Raw genomic sequence first — 15,787 nt, 5'->3', positions numbered from 1 at the left:
TAAGTGAGTGAGGGCGGTAGAGTGGTAGAGTGAGGGCTGTAGAGTAGTAGAGTGAGGGCGATAGAGTGGTAGAGTGAGGGCGGTAGAGTGGTGTGGGTGAGGGTGTGTGAGAGGGTGAGGGTGTGTGAGAGTGAGGGTGTGTGAGTGAGGATGTGTGTGAGGGTGTGGGGGTGCGGGTGTGTGTGAGGGCGTATAAGTGTGAGGGGGGTGAGGGCGTGTGAGGGAGAGCGTGGGTGGGAGGGTGTTTGAGGGTGTGTGAGGGTAAGGGGGTGTGAGGGTGAGGGGTTGTGAGGGTGAGGGGTGTGTGAGGGTGAGTGTGAGGGTGAAGGGGTGGGTGAGGGTGAAAGGGTGGGTGAGGGTGAGAACGTCGGTGAGGGTGTGAGGGAATGTGAGGATGAGGTAGTGTGTGGGTGTGGGGTTGTGAGAGTGAGGGGGTGTGAGGGTGAGGAGGTGTGGGGGGGTGAGGGGGTGTGAGTGTGAGGGGGTGTGAGGGTGAGGGGGTAAGAGAGGGTGGGTGAGAGGGTGTGTGGGGGTGTGAGGGTGAGTGAGGGTGTGTGAGGGTAAGGGTGAGGCGGTGTGAGGGTAAGTGTGAGGGGGTGTGGGGGTGTTAGGCTGTGTGAGAGTGAGGGTGTGTGTGAGTGAGTGTGTGGGTGAGGGTGAGGGAGGGTGAGAGGGTGTGTGAGGGGGTAAGAGGGTGTGAGAGGGGGTAGCACTGGGATGCCCATGGGTAGCTACACGCTTTACAAATCCAAAATCAAATCAAATAAGAGGGTGGCTGAGGGGGTGTGAGGGGGAGGGGGAGAGGGGGTGAGGGGGTGTGAAGGTGATGGGGGTGATGGTGTGTGAGGGGGGTGGAGGTGAAGGTGAGGGGGGTGAGGGTGCTGAAGGGACATGAAATAGCGTGTCCCATCTGTAATGTACTGGACGGTGAAATAACTTGTTCTGCGAGTGCTGAAGGGGAAGAGGTTGGTGAAATAACGGGTTGATGTATTCTGAAGGGGTCGAGTACGGTGAAATAATGCGTCCGATGTGCACAGAGGAGACGAGTACGGTGAAAAACGGAGCCATTGCTGGGACATTTCTGGTAAAATACTTGATGAGAACCCAGGCCAGTATAATGCTGTCTTCTGTGTGCAAGTCTGTGCAGTCATGGTGTATTCGGCAGTGGTGCGCGCGAAAGCACTTAACGGCTCAGACAAAGGGTGTGTGTGACGTGGCTGGCGTGCAAAAGGCAAGCGCGTGGATGTGAGGCGGCTCGGGGAGCAAATGGCAAGCGCGTGCACGGGCACATGCACTGCGTGTAATCCGCCTGCCAAAGCCCTTTGATCAGCTTTCCTGATCCACCTTTATATGTCTCGAGCTGCAATGCGCTTGCTCATTGGCAGGTCGAGACCTAAAACCGCTATAACGCGGTCAATCCTGGCTGTGTGACAGCAGTTTTTTAATTTTAGTTGCAACCATCCTGCACAGCAGCTGCACCTCTGCACAACATGACTGTAAAACATATCAATGAGGCTAAATAGCTGTCACGTATGCAGGAGCTATTTGTCTTTGTTAATGTGTTTTTTTGTGGAGGGAGGAGTGTGGGTGGGACGGGGCAAGCAACAGGTGGTAGGGAGATCGTGGTGGGTGTCAGGGACAAGCAAAAACTGGTAGTAGGGTGTTTGTTGTGGGAGTCACAGGGCAAGTAACATTGGGGTGGGGCAAGCAACAACGCGGAGAGGGAGGCAATCACGACCGAGCAAGCAACGGTGCAGGAGGGGGACACGCAACAGCAGGCAAGCATTGGCCCAGGAGGGGTATGGGAGAACAAGCAACAACGAGTGGGGAAGAAGGGAAAAAAAGTTCTCCATCCCAGCAGAAGGAGAGGAAGACGCTGATAAAAAAAGTAATCAGTACTTAGTCCATGCTCCACAGATGGGAGAAACAAACGAAGAGAAAGTGAAACCAGCATGCACTGATGAATAAAGAGCCAGCAAATAAGAGTGACAATGAAGCCTACAGATGATAAGCAGTCGGTGGGATCCAAGTCCCCTTTAAGTTAACAAAACATCTTACAAGCTACAGCACGTGTGGTCTCAGGTGAGACGTAGAGTGCCTGGCCTTTAAAGGGGCCGTCTGTGCGTCACATTATTACTCGTTCAGAAGGTATTCTGTCAACTTATAAACCACACTCCTGTAAGCTGGTTCACCAGACACAAGGGCAGTAACAGGCGGGTATTACTTCGGTCTGCACCCGCTACGCCCTTTTCATGTCCGGGGTTACCCCCACACCCCCACGGTCAAAGCAGAACTAAGGTGGGTTTTCTCTTTAGGTCTTCAAAAAATGGCACCGCTGAAATACTATAGCTAATGGGAGCCTGTATGGAGTGACTCTGGGCTAGGCAGACATGAGCGGCTGGAAATATGTTGGTTTTTGAGAGAAGTCTGTTCTGTTTGACTGCTGGCCAGCACTCGACGTGGAAGGAACGGGGCGATAACCCAATAAGGACACAAATATTAAAAATGTGCTATTATTTATTATAGCTTTTCTTAATTGTCAAAGAGGTATAAAATGCACAATAAAATACATAAATATATATCCAGTATAAAAATGAACTCCTTCATAAAAATAAGTTAAAAAATATATAAATAATGCGTAATATTCAGTTCTAAATAACGTATTGTATAAGACCTTTTGGTACAGGTCGTTCTGCGCGCGAGATGACAATATTCCCTCATTCGCACGCGGAGTGCTTCGAAATGTTACATGTTGAACTTGTGAGGATCACTCAGCCCTGAGAATTGTTGTAGGACAACCTCTGCTAAGGCATAAGGCTGAGCTGCTGACAGGCATGGGCCCTCAGAGCACTGTTCATGGTACTCTCTTCTCAGACCTCACACAGAGCCCCCAGGTCTCTGTGGACAACAGTCTTCCACCAGGCGTCTTGCAGGGTCCTCCAGAGCTCTGTTCAGGGGGTCTCACACTATGGCCCTCAGAGCTCTCTTAAGGACAGTCTTTTCACACCTTAAAGAGGGTGTCTCAGAGCTTTGAATAAGGTAGATTTACAAGGGGTATTTCTCCCCACCTCAGGCTCCATACAGTTACTCAGCCCTTCCTCTGTGGAGTCTGTCCCCGGACTTCATGAATGACCCTTTGTCTGTCCCCAGACTCCATGAGGGACCCACAGTCCACCCCCAGACTGCCTGAAGGGCTCTCAGTCCCTTTCCAGACTGCATGAAGGGATCTCAGTCCCTTTCCAGACTGCATGAAGGGCTCTCAATCCCTTTCCAGACTGCATGAAGGGCCCTAGTTCCTTTCCAGACTGCATGAAGGGATCTCAGTGCATCCCCAGACTCCCTTGAGGTCCGTCCGTCTGTCCCCAGACTCTATTAAAGGCCCACCATCCCTCCCCAGACTCCATGCAGGTCCATCAGTCCATCCCCAGACTCCATGCAGGGCCCTCATCTCATAGGTCTGATCTAGAGAAAGACAGTCTTTCTGGTTCAGAAGCTCCAGGTCTCGTGGCTGCCGCAGTCAGCGGGGGAGGGGCAGTATTCTTTCCACAGTCACGCGGGGATGGGCTCGGTCGTCAGCCATCTTTGATGGTGGGCTCCTGGAATGGCGTTCACTGCACCCACGCCATGCCCCGCAGAGACCCAAGCGCCAGGGTCGCGACTGGCACTGTGCCATACAGATCCAGGCGGGTAAGCCTCAGGCTTAGTTCAGAATATGGGCTCTTCACCACCTGCCAAGGAACGAGAGAGGAAGACGTTAATGCCAGAAGACAGCCAAAAGTACTGCAGCCAACCAAACACAAAGAGAGAGAGGAAGGTGTGTGGGTATACAGACTACCCACACACCAACACCCCACAAGGAGAGATGGGGAGCTATGAGTGGGTGTACAGACCCCCCCCCACACACACACACACACACACACAGACAGCAGCCCCCACAAAGAGATAGGGACCTGTGTGCCTGGAAAGGTGTCTACTCTTCTCTGGACTGTCTCTCTTCTCTCAATCCTTCTGAGATGTGCCCTAGACTATCTTCTCTGGACTGCCTCTCTTCTCTCAATCCCTCTGGAGATGTGCCCTAGACTCTCTTCTCTGGACTGCCTCTCTTCTCTCAATCCTTCTGGAGATGTGCCCTAGACTCTCTTCTCTGAACTGCCTCTCCTCTGAATCCTTCTGGAGATGTGCCCTAGACTCTCTTCTCTGGACTGTCTATCTTCTCTCATTCCTTCGAGACATGCGTCTGCTCAAGAGGACACCCTTGCAGAGTTCTCACCAGTGGGAATACCTTGATTTCTGCTCATGAAAGATCTCACTTTGACCCCATTTCTCTATCTCGCTGCACCCCCTTTGTACTTTAGAAGGGTGGAGCTCATTGGGGGAGGTGCTCAGGACCCTGGCCCCCAGACCCATCTCCCCACATTCTAGCACCCCTAGAGCCTAACTTGTTTTTGGGTACCACCTTTCTCTGACCACTCTTGGAGTTGGCCTCAATCCCTTCTTGTTGACCCCACCTCACCAGGGGACCTTCCTGCCCATCCCCTCCAGAACAGGGGTGTGTGATCTGTGTCACCTCCTCACTGCCCCTTACCGTGATGAAACGCGAAGTGCAGAAAGTCGTTGAGTGGATACGCCTCAGAGGTGTAGCTTGGTGGAGTCATGAACACTTCAGGGGCGCTCCTCACACACGCGAGGGGGTGTCCTTCCAGGCAGGGGGCCTCTATCGGGAAACCTTCAGGTGTGTAAAGGCTCACAGTGCAAGAGCCCCCTCTCTCCTCCACCGCGGCACTGTGCTTGTCGCCCTCGTTGCAGAGGTCCATAAGGATGCTGGTTATGGCACTTTCATCTAGAGTGGGGTCCTGGTCATCGCCATGGTGTCTTCTCTTAGAGGTGCCCCAATCACTCGGAGAAGCCACCCCTTGGAGTCCCTGGTGGACCGGCCTGCTGTACACAGAGAAGCTTTCCGCCATGCACCTCAGCTGGGAGGCCAAGAGGCTGATTTCCTGCCACTCGTGGTCCAAATACTGGGGCCTTCCACTGCCGAGTGGAGAAGCCCTGAAGTTGTGTTGTGTGGTGTCCACGCTCCGCTCTCCTCCCAGTTCCTGGTATGCATCATGTGGTGAAGTGAATGGAGTGGGGAGGCCGTGGTCTCCTGGAGATGAAAGGAAGCCCTCAAGCTCCCCGGCACTGTTTGGGTAGAAGTCCGACTCAGCCACCAGCGTGTCCTCCTCATGGGGACTCAGCAGAGAGTCGGGAACCAGGGCATGGAAGAGGGATGAGGAGAAGGTGCTCGAGTCCTCCTTCACCAGGCTGGGCTCCACCATGGTGTAGGCAGCGGTGCCTTCAGGTCTGTCAGCTGCAGCAGCCGTCCTGACTGGTGCCAAAGAGTCTGCGAGAACCTGCCAGGAATACATGTCTGGGCTGGAGTGAGTGCGGAGGTCCCAGGACTCTGCAGGAAGGGCAGCTGTGTCAGACCAGGGGGAGTCAGAGCTGGTCAGCCCTGAGAGGCCAGAAGCGTCAGATTCTGGGGTGTATGGAGGGGTGAAGGCAAAGGATGTGTCCAGGAAAGGGTCTTCCGTCTGCATCTGAAGGGACGAAGTTCTGGGGGAGACCCCTGGGCTGGTCTTCAGCACTCTAGCACGCTTGCTCTCTCGGTCCTTGGAGGCGCCCTTCCGCTTGAGGGTCCCTGGAAGTGTACCCTGGTGGTTGTGGTCGCTCCTCTCTCCAGGCCTGGACTGCTGACCTCCTTCCATGGATGAGCCAGTGGTGGTCTTCCAGGCGCTACTGTTGAGGTGCTGGGGACCAAGGTAGCAGGCCTCTTCTGCACTGTTGGAACAAGAATCACCGACAGTGAGATATAGTTCACTCTGAGACAAAGAGACACACAAAGAGGGGGTCACAGCACCCCTTGACTTATGGCTACATCTTAAAAAATGAAATGGGATTTATCAAAGCACACACATACCCGAAGGCGTCAAGGCGTTAAAGACTAGGGCGCATGTTATCAAGAAACGGCGTTATAATTATCGCCGCTGTAGCCGCAGGAAACTGCTGCTAAAGCGGCGATCATGGGCTTGATAATACGCCCTTGTGAATTCCCATAGAAGCCCAGGTTCACACCAGAACCTGGGCTTCTATTGGAATTCTGTAACGCAAATTAGCAAGCTCATTATCGCCGCTTTAGCGGCAGTTTCCTGCCACTAAGGCGGCGATAATTTTAACGCCGTTCTTGATAATATGCCCCTAGGTCATTCAGGTGAGAAAAGATCAAAAAAGATTTTTCTATGCTGGTCTGGAGATTACTGAGTGAAAAGCAAGTTGTCAGTGCTTTTCTAAAGGAGGCATGGGAGACCAGGCTAGAGAGCTGTCGAGGGAGAGAATTCCACACCGTGGCTGTAATCTCACCTACCATAAAGGAGAAGCATCTTTTATTACTAATCATTTTGACACCGTTGGACGACCCTGCACAAAACTTCTTTAAAATGTATTTTTCTCTTGTGAAGACTGAGTTATGACTCACACGTGTGCATACGTGCACCTGTGTGACATGACGTGTGGGGGGGGGGGTTGAGAACATATGTTGGTTCTGGTTTAGAAGGCTTTGCTATGACGTAAAGTGACGCGAAGCAGCCACGTGTTTATTATCCAACACAAGAGATGTTTTGCGCTGGAAAGCGGCTCTTTTCTTGGCACAAAGACCACCCTCTGCGGCTTTGCTCTGCTTCCAATCATGAGGGCATCAAAGGGTTTTACTTGGGCAGATCAGCACAAGCACGCATAGGTTTAATGCATAGCGTGATCTTGGTGATAGCCGGACTCAATCAATCAGGGGTTTGTAAAGCACGCTACTCACCCGTGAGGGTCTCAAGGCGCTAGGGAAGGGAGGGCTGGCCTGGGCATCAAAAGCTCCTGCCTACTAGAAGCAGGCATTAGAAGGGGGAATGGGTTTATTTTTCACACAAATAAATCTATGCATGTTCTTGTGTTGCATTGCACGCACACATCCAAAGCATGGGACACTTCTGAGTTTGTCTAGGCATAGGAAGATGGAATAGGAGAGTAGACATCCTGTGCTAGAAAGTGCACACTCCCTTGTGCGCCATGGCACGAGGCGGCCCTGTGTGGGCACCAGGTAAGGGATGACAACTCAGATGCAAATCTCTGTGGCTATGGTCGGTGTGTCTGCACACTGTGTGTGTGTGTGGGAGGTCTCACCTGAGAATCCGGTTCATACAGCCAATTGTCTGCCCATGTCTCTCTCTTGTTGCCGTGACCTGAACCCACGTGTGGGCCAGTCCTTCAGACAGCATCCGTACGACAAACTTCACTTCACCAGAGCCACCGCCTCGCACTGTGGACAGAAGGAAGGGGCACAGGTGAGATAAGAGCAGTCTGCACATCAAGGTGTGAGGGGCAAGGAGAGATGAACACAGGTGAGGTCTGCAGCGGTCTCACAGACCAAGGTGTGAGTGTCAGGGGGATAGGGGCGAAGAGAGATGAGCACAGGTGAGGTCTGCAGCGGTCTCACAGACCAAGGTGTGAGAGTCAGGGGTGGAGACGCGAGGAGAGACGAGCACAGGTGAGGTCTGCAGCGGTCTCACAGACCAAGGTGTGAGGGTCAGGGGGATAGAGGCGAGGAGAGATGAGCACAGGTGAGGTCTGCAGCGGTCTCACAGACCAAGGTGTGAGTGTCAGGGGTGGAGACGCGAGGAGAGACGAGCACAGGTGAGGTCTGCAGCGGTCTCACAGACCAAGGTGTGAGAGTCAGGGGTGGAGAGATGAGCACAGATGAGGTCTGCAGCGGTGTCACAAACCAAGGTGTGGGGGCAGGGGGTAGACGCGAGGAGAGATGAGGGCTGCAGGTGAGGTCTGCAGCGGTCTCACAGACCAAGGTGTGAGGGTCAGGGGTGTAGGGGTGAGGAGAGATGAGTACAGGTGAGGGCTGCAGCGGTCTCACAGACCAAGGTGTGAGGGTCAGGGGTGTAGGGGTGAGGAGAGATGAGCACAGGTGAGGTCTGCAGCGGTCTCACAGACCAAGGTGTGAGTGTCAGGGGTGGAGACGCGAGGAGAGACGAGCACAGGTGAGGTCTGCAGCGGTCTCACAGACCAAGGTGTGAGGGTCAGGGGGATAGAGGCGAGGAGAGATGAGCACAGGTGAGGTCTGCAGCGGTCTCACAGACCAAGGTGTGAGGGCAGGGGGTAGACGCGAGGAGAGATGAGGGCTGCAGGTGAGGCCTGCAGCGGTCTCACGGACCAAGGTGTGAGGGTCAGGGGTGTAGACGCGAGGAGAGATGAGTACAGGTGAGGGCTGCAGCGGTCTCATGGACCAAGGTGTGAGGGTCAGGGGTTTAGATGGGAGGAGAGATGAGCACAGATGAGGCCTGCAGCGGGAGCACAGGTGAGGCCTGCAGCGGTCTCACAGACCAAGGTGTAAGGATTAGGGGTGTAGGGGTGAGGAGAGATGAGCACAGCTGAGGGCTGAGGGCTGTGGGGACAGTGAGAAGGGGTGGGGGCTGCAGGATGTAGGGACAAGGAAGGGGGGGCTGAGGGGGGCCATAGGCTAGGGAGTCTGGGAACAAGGCGGGGGGGCTGCAGATGTAGCGAGTTGTGGGGACAAAGAAGAGGAGGATTGGGGAAGGGTCTATGGGGGCGAGGGAGGGAGAGTTGCAGGGGGCTGCAGGCACGGGTGGGGGGGGCACACTGGTGGGCTCTGACAGGTCCAAGGAGGGGAATCTGGGGGTTGGTGGGATCAAGGCCACGGAGGGTAGGGGGGCCGGGAGGTGAAGCAGGGGCCAGGGTACAGTAGGGTCCCTGTGCTTGTGAGGTGAGCTGTAGTGTCACTTACGCAGCTCCTGGTGCCGGGCCGCCCCCAGGCTCAGGTCCTCAGGATGAAGCAAGCTGTACCAGGAGCGACCAATCAGCTGGCTCGGCTGGTACCCAAGGTGATGGAGCACGCTGTGGAGCAAAAGGTTAGAGGTCACCTGATGTTTAACATGGGGTGAAAGGGGGCGTGGCCTAAGACATGTCTAAGGGCCCGATTCACAGAACTAACTTAAGACAAAATCCTAAACTTACTACCATTTTGATATTCACAGAAGGCACTTACTCACACTGCCTCACTTGCCCCCTCATGCCCCGCACACTGCCTCACATGCCCCCTCATGCCCCGGCACACTGCCTCACATGCCCCCTCATGCCCCGGCACACTGCCTCACATGCCCCCTCATGCCCCCGAACACTGCCTCACATGCCCCCTCATGCCCCCGCACACTGCCTCACATGCCCCCTCATGCCCCGCACACTGCCTCACATGCCCCCTCATGCCCCGCACACTGCCTCACATGCCCCCTCATGCCCCGCACACTGCCTCACATGCCCCCTCATGCCCCGCACACTGCCTCACATGCCCCCTCATGCCCCGGAACACTGCCTCACATGCCCCCTCATGCCCCGGCACACTGCCTCACATGCCCCCTCATGCCCCCGCACACTGCCTCACATGCCCCCGCACACTGCCTCACATGCCCCCTCATGCCCCGCACACTGCCTCACATGCCCCCTCATGCCCCGCACACTGCCTCACATGCCCCCTCATGCCCCGGCACACTGCCTCACATGCCCCCTCATGCCCCGGCACACTGCCTCACATGCCCCCTCATGCCCCCGAACACTGCCTCACATGCCCCCTCATGCCCCCTCATGCCCCGGCACACTGCCTCACATGCCCCCTCATGCCCCGCACACTGCCTCACATGCCCCCTCATGCCCCGCACACTGCCTCACATGCCCCCTCATGCCCCGGCACACTGCCTCACATGCCCCCTCATGCCCCGGCACACTGCCTCACATGCCCCCTCATGCCCCCGAACACTGCCTCACATGCCCCCTCATGCCCCCGCACACTGCCTCACATGCCCCCTCATGCCCCGGCACACTGCCTCACATGCCCCCTCATGCCCCCGAACACTGCCTCACATGCCCCCTCATGCCCCCGCACACTGCCTCACATGCCCCCTCATGCCCCGGCACACTGCTTCACATGCCCCCTCATGCCCCGGCACACTGCCTCTCATGCCCCCGAACACTGCCTCACATGCCCCCTCATGCCCCCGCATACTGCCTCACATGCCCCCTCATGCCCCGGCACACTGCCTCTCATGCCCCAGTACACTGCCTCAGTTGCCCCCTCATGCCCCCGCACACTGCCTCACATGCCCCCTCATGCCCCGCACACTGCCTCACATGCCCCCTCATGCCCCCGCACACTGCCTCACATGCCCCCTCATGCCCCGGCACACTGCCTCACATGCCCCCGAACACTGCCTCACATGCCCCCTCATGCCCCCGCACACTGCCTCACATGCCCCCTCATGCCCCGGCACACTGCTTCACATGCCCCCTCATGCCCCGGCACACTGCCTCACATGCCCCCGAACACTGCCTCACATGCCCCCTCATGCCCCCGCACACTGCCTCACATGCCCCCTCATGCCCCGGCACACTGCTTCACATGCCCCCTCATGCCCCGGCACACTGCCTCACATGCCCCCGAACACTGCCTCACATGCCCCCTCATGCCCCGGCACACTGCCTCTCATGCCCCAGCACACTGCCTCAGTTGCCCCCGCACACTGCCTCACATGCCCCGGCACACTGCCTCATATGCCCCCTCATGCCCCGGCACACTGCCTCACATGCCCCAGCACACTGCCTCAGTTGCCCCCTCATGCCCCCGCACACTGCCTCACATGCCCCGGCATACTGCCTCACATGCCCCCTCATGCCCCGGCACACTGCCTCACATGCCCCCTCATGCCCCCGCACACTGCCTCACATGCCCCCTCATGCCCCGGCACACTGCCTCACATGCCCCCTCATGCCCCGGCACACTGCCTCACATGCCCCCTCATGCCCCCGAACACTGCCTCACATGCCCCCTCATACCCCCGCACACTGCCTCACATGCCCCCTCATGCCCCGGCACACTGCCTCTCATGCCCCCTCATGCCCCGGCACACTGCCTCTCATGCCCCAGCACACTGCCTCAGTTGCCCCCTCATGCCCCCGCACACTGCCTCACATGCCCCGGCATACTGCCTCACATGCCCCCTCATGCCCCGGCACACTGCCTCACATGCCCCCTCATGCCCCGGCACACTGCCTCACATGCCCCCTCATGCCCCCGAACACTGCCTCACATGCCCCCTCATGCCCCGGCACACTGCCTCTCATGCCCCCTCATGCCCCGGCACACTGCCTCACATGCCCCCTCATGCCCCGGCACACTGCCTCGCCTGCCCCCTCATGCCCCGGCACACTGCCTCACATGCCCCCTCATGCCCCGGCACACTGCCTCACATGCCCCAGCACACTGCCTCAGTTGCCCCCTCATGCCCCCGCACACTGCCTCACATGCCCCGGCATACTGCCGCACACTGCCTCACATGCCCCGGCACACTGCCTCACATGCCCCCTCATGCCCCGGCACACTGCCTCACATGCCCCCTCATGCCCCGGCACACTGCCTCACATGCCCCCTCATGCCCTGGCACACTGCCTCACATGCCCCCTCATGCCCCGGCACACTGCCTCACATGCCCCCTCATGCCCCGGCACACTGCCTCACCTGCCCCCTCATGCCCCGCCACACTGCCTCACATGCCCCCGAACACTGCCTCACATGCCCCCTCATGCCCCCGCACACTGCCTCACATGCCCCCTCATGCCCCGGCATACTGCTTCACATGCCCCCTCATGCCCCGGCACACTGCCTCACATGCTCCCTCATGCCCCCGAACACTGCCTCACATGCCCCCTCATGCCCCGGCACACTGCCTCTCATGCCCCAGCACACTGCCTCAGTTGCCCCCTCATGCCCCCGCACACTGCCTCACATGCCCCGGCATACTGCCTCACATGCCCCCTCATGCCCCGGCGCACTGCCTCACATGCCCCCTCATGCCCCGGCACACTGCCTCACATGCCCCCGAACACTGCCTCACATGCCCCCTCATGCCCCGGCACACTGCCTCTCATGCCCCCTCATGCCCCGGCACACTGCCTCACATGCCCCCTCATGCCCCGGCACACTGCCTCGCCTGCCCCCTCATGCCCCGGCACACTGCCTCACATGCCCCCTCATACTGCCTCACATGCCCCCTCATGCCCCGGCACACTGCCTCTCATGCCCCCTCATGCCCCGGCACACTGCCTCACATGCCCCCTCATGCCCCGGCACACTGCCTCGCCTGCCCCCTCATGCCCCGGCACACTGCCTCACATGCCCCCTCATACTGCCTCACATGCCCCCTCATGCCCCGGCACACTGCCTCACATGCCCCCTCATGCCCCGGCACACTGCCTCACATGCCCCCTCATGCCCCGGCACACTGTCTCACATGCCCCAGCACACTGCCTCAGTTGCCCCCTCATGCCCCCGCACACTGCCTCACATGCCCCGGCATACTGCCTCACATGCCCCCTCATGCCCCGGCACACTGCCTCACATGCCCCCGCACACTGCCTCACATGCCCCCTCATGCCCTGGCACACTGCCTCACATGCCCCCTCATGCCCCGGCACACTGCCTCACATGCCCCCTCATGCCCCGGCACACTGCCTCACATGCCCCCTCATGCCCCGGCACACTGCCTCACCTGCCCCCTCATGCCCCGGCACACTGCCTCACATGCCCCCTCATGCCCCGGCACACTGCCTCAGTTGCCCCCTCATGCCCCGGCACACTGCCTCACCTGTCCGTCACCTCTGTCAGCCGCATGTCCAGGGTGTGCTGGCTCCGGAAGGAGGCGCTGTGGGGCAGTCCTGGCTCCTCGGACCCGGGCTCCAGGGGGGTGCAGAGGGCCAGGAAGGTGGGGGCGTCCGTGGAGGGCAGGAAGCGGCCCCGGACCAGCACTGCCCGGTCCCCCCCGTGCTGCAGGCGCAGCATCTTCTCACTCAGCAGGTGGCATACGAAGCTGGTCTCTGAAGAGGGCAGAAAGGCAAAGGTGAGGGCACTGGATACCACCAGCGAAGGGCAGAGTTAGGGCCCTGGGCTACACCGAGGGAGGGGGAGAGAGGCAAGGGTGAGGGCACTGGATACCACTAGGGAGGGTCAGGGTGAGGGCCCTGGGCAACACTGGGGGGGCAGAGAGGCAAGGGTGAGGGCACTGGATACCACCGAGGGGAGGCAGAGGGAGGCAGTGGGCACCACCGGGGAGAGGCAGGGTTAGAGCCCTGGGCTTACGAGCAATAGCAGCATCCCCCCCACCCCCCCCCCCAAGCGCCTTGAGACCCTCACGGGTAAGTAGTCTTGATTGATTGGGCAGCGCCGGGACGGGGTTCTGGGCATTACCAGGTAAAGGAGGAGAGGGGAGTGGAGGGACAAGGGAAGGAGAGGAGCGGTCATACACAGGCAGAGACACTGAGGGAGTGATTGAGGGTCTCATGCTTCTACGACCCTTTATTGCTGGGGAACGCCCCCCCCCCCCGCCCCCGCATACATTATACCTGGCGCAGGTATAATGTAGCACAAGTTTTTACAAAGTGACGCATCTGCTTAGATGTCTCCCTTTCTTTTAATGGCGCAGGGGTGCATTGGTTTTCACGCCGCCGGTGCGGCGCAAAAGGATTGCAAGGCCTCATAAAGGGGGTCTCACAGAGAGGGCGCGATGGATGGTTTCAAAGACCCTGAGGGAAGGGTTAGGCCGGAGCCGCTTGAGGGCACTCACCTGAGCCCGGCGCGCCCTCTGCCTCTCGCAGGCTCCTCTGCACCTCCGGCACCTCCGAGTCTTGAATGAGGTCAAAGAAAGAGTCCCCCTGGGCGAGCAGCTCCACCTGTGGAGGGAGAAGAGGGTGAGCTACAGGCAACTACAGGAGCTGAGGTGACTTATCACCAAGGTCACACACTGAGTCAACGCCCTGGCTGCTCAGCCACCCCTCATACATGCCACAGAACCCCCCTACTAGCCATAGGTAGCCGAATCAAAGCTGATACAAGTCAAATCCCCTTCCAGCCAGGCCACACCCTCCCAGACACACCAGAACATGCTTCTAGCCAACCCCATCCCCTGCCTGCCGACTCCAGCCCCTGCTAGCCACAACCCCAGCCCCTGCTAGCCACAATCCCAGCCCCTGCTAGCCAACACCAGCCCCTGCTAGCCAACACTAGCCCCTGCTACCCAGCACCAACCCATGCTAGCCAACCCCAGTCCCTGCTAGCCAACCCCAGTCCCTGCTAGCCAACTCCAGTCCCCGCTAGCCAACCCCATCCCCTACTAGCCATCCCCAGAACCTGCTAGCCACAACCCCAGCGCCTGCCAGCCACAACCCCAGCGCCTGCCAGCCAACACCAGCCCCTGCTAACCACCCCCAGACCCTGCTAGCCAACACCAACCCATGCTACCCAACACCAGACCCTGCTAGCCGACCCCAGCCCCTGCTAGCCACAGCCCCTGCTAGCCAACGCCAGTCCCTGCTAGCCAACACTCGCCCCTCCTAGCCAGATCTGGGCCTATGGCCTTCTGGCTTATCTCTAGAAGCTGTTTCATCCTGTGTAGCACAGCGCAGAGCTTGCATAGCGCCTCGATGCCCTGGTAGTGTGCAGCGCTCTAGGGATACTCACCATGGTGTAGCCCAGGTAGTCCACGACGTTGTCCGTGATGGAGACCAGCTTGCCCTGGGCGGAGAGGGCCATGATGAACCCTGGCAGGGCGGGCAGGGGGTCCAGCCCCGGGGGGGGCGTCCTCGAACCCGGCACGCCTTCGAAGGCACCTGGAACCCAGACCAGAGAGGTGAGGCCTTGAACCCCTGTCACTGCCCCTTGAACCCCTGCCCCTTGAACCCCTGTCACATGAACCCCTGCCACTGCTCCTTGAACCCCTTCTCCTGCAGCCCCCGCCCCTGGGCCAGCGCCCCCCACAGACCCCGCACTCACCTGCAGAGAAGCGCTGGCTGCGCATGCGCAGACAGACCAGGCCCATGGTGTGCAGGTAGGACAGGCGCCCCCTCTGCTCGGCCGGGAGGGGCAGCAGGTCCCGCAGGGCCCGGATCTCAGCGTTCATGAGGTCCCGGCGCGCCTTCGAGGCGCCTTTGGTGGATCTGGGAGGAGAGGAAGGGTCGAGTCAAAAAGAATCCAGGGAGAGGGTCCGACCCTGTGTGTGTGTGAGACAGAGTGTGTGTGTGAGACAGAGAGCACGGGTGTGTGCAGGAGCGAGAGAGTGTGTGTGTGAGAGAGAGTGAGAGTGTGTGAGTGCGTATGTGAGTGAGAGAGGATGGGTGGGTGTCTGGGACAGACTGTGTCTGAGACAGAGTGTATGTGTGTGTCTGAGTGAGTGTGTGTGAGTGTGTGTGTGAGATAGTGTGTGGGTGTAAGAAAACGTGTGTGTGTGTGTCGGTGAGAAGGGAGTGCATGTGTATGTGTGAGGGACAGTCTGTGTGTGAGAGTGTTTGCGTGTGTGTGTATGAGGAGGGAGAGAGTGTGTGTGTGAGACTGTGGGCAGTGCCCGTCTTTACCGGAAGGGTCTGTCCGCGCTGGCCCTCGGCGGGTCTCCTCGGTGGGCAGGGCGCTGGCACCCCTCGGCGGGAGCCCCCTGGCACTGCTGGCAGCACACGGTCATGATCCTGCAGGGAAAAGGGCAGGGTTACTGGGGTTCAGGACCTCACTGTGAGGGCAGCGACGGGTGCGCCCTCTGCAGACTGGCACCCTCCGTGCCCTCGGCGAGGAGCCACAGCCTGGCACCCTCCGTGCCCTCGGCGAGGAGCCACAGCCTGGCACACTGTGTGCCATCACTGAGGA

The 15,787-nt window shown here is 58.9% G+C and overlaps 1 protein-coding gene across 1 annotated transcript in view; it reads right to left on the bottom strand.

The window, feature by feature from the left end:
• Window positions 1-15,608, bottom strand: part of LOC147706689 (uncharacterized) — a 53,811-nt gene extending 38,203 nt beyond the window's left edge. Inside the window, exons 1-8 of the mRNA XM_086925309.1 lie at window positions 15,505-15,608; window positions 14,927-15,090; window positions 14,615-14,763; window positions 13,722-13,827; window positions 12,747-12,975; window positions 8,840-8,949; window positions 7,210-7,345; window positions 4,586-5,820 (exon numbers count right to left, since the gene is read on the bottom strand). Of these exons, the coding sequence (XP_086781435.1) occupies window positions 4,586-5,820; window positions 7,210-7,345; window positions 8,840-8,949; window positions 12,747-12,975; window positions 13,722-13,827; window positions 14,615-14,763; window positions 14,927-15,090; window positions 15,505-15,608 (2,233 nt within the window). The remainder of the gene's footprint in view (window positions 1-4,585; window positions 5,821-7,209; window positions 7,346-8,839; window positions 8,950-12,746; window positions 12,976-13,721; window positions 13,828-14,614; window positions 14,764-14,926; window positions 15,091-15,504) is intronic.
• Between the last annotated feature and the right edge of the window lie 179 nt (window positions 15,609-15,787).

Source organism: Lissotriton vulgaris, chromosome 6, assembly GCF_964263255.1.
Source record: "Lissotriton vulgaris chromosome 6, aLisVul1.2, whole genome shotgun sequence".
NCBI classification, from domain to species: Eukaryota; Metazoa; Chordata; class Amphibia; order Caudata; family Salamandridae; genus Lissotriton; species Lissotriton vulgaris.
Note: the sequence above shows the minus strand (reverse complement) of the source record. Positions and strands in the feature narration are given on the sequence as shown.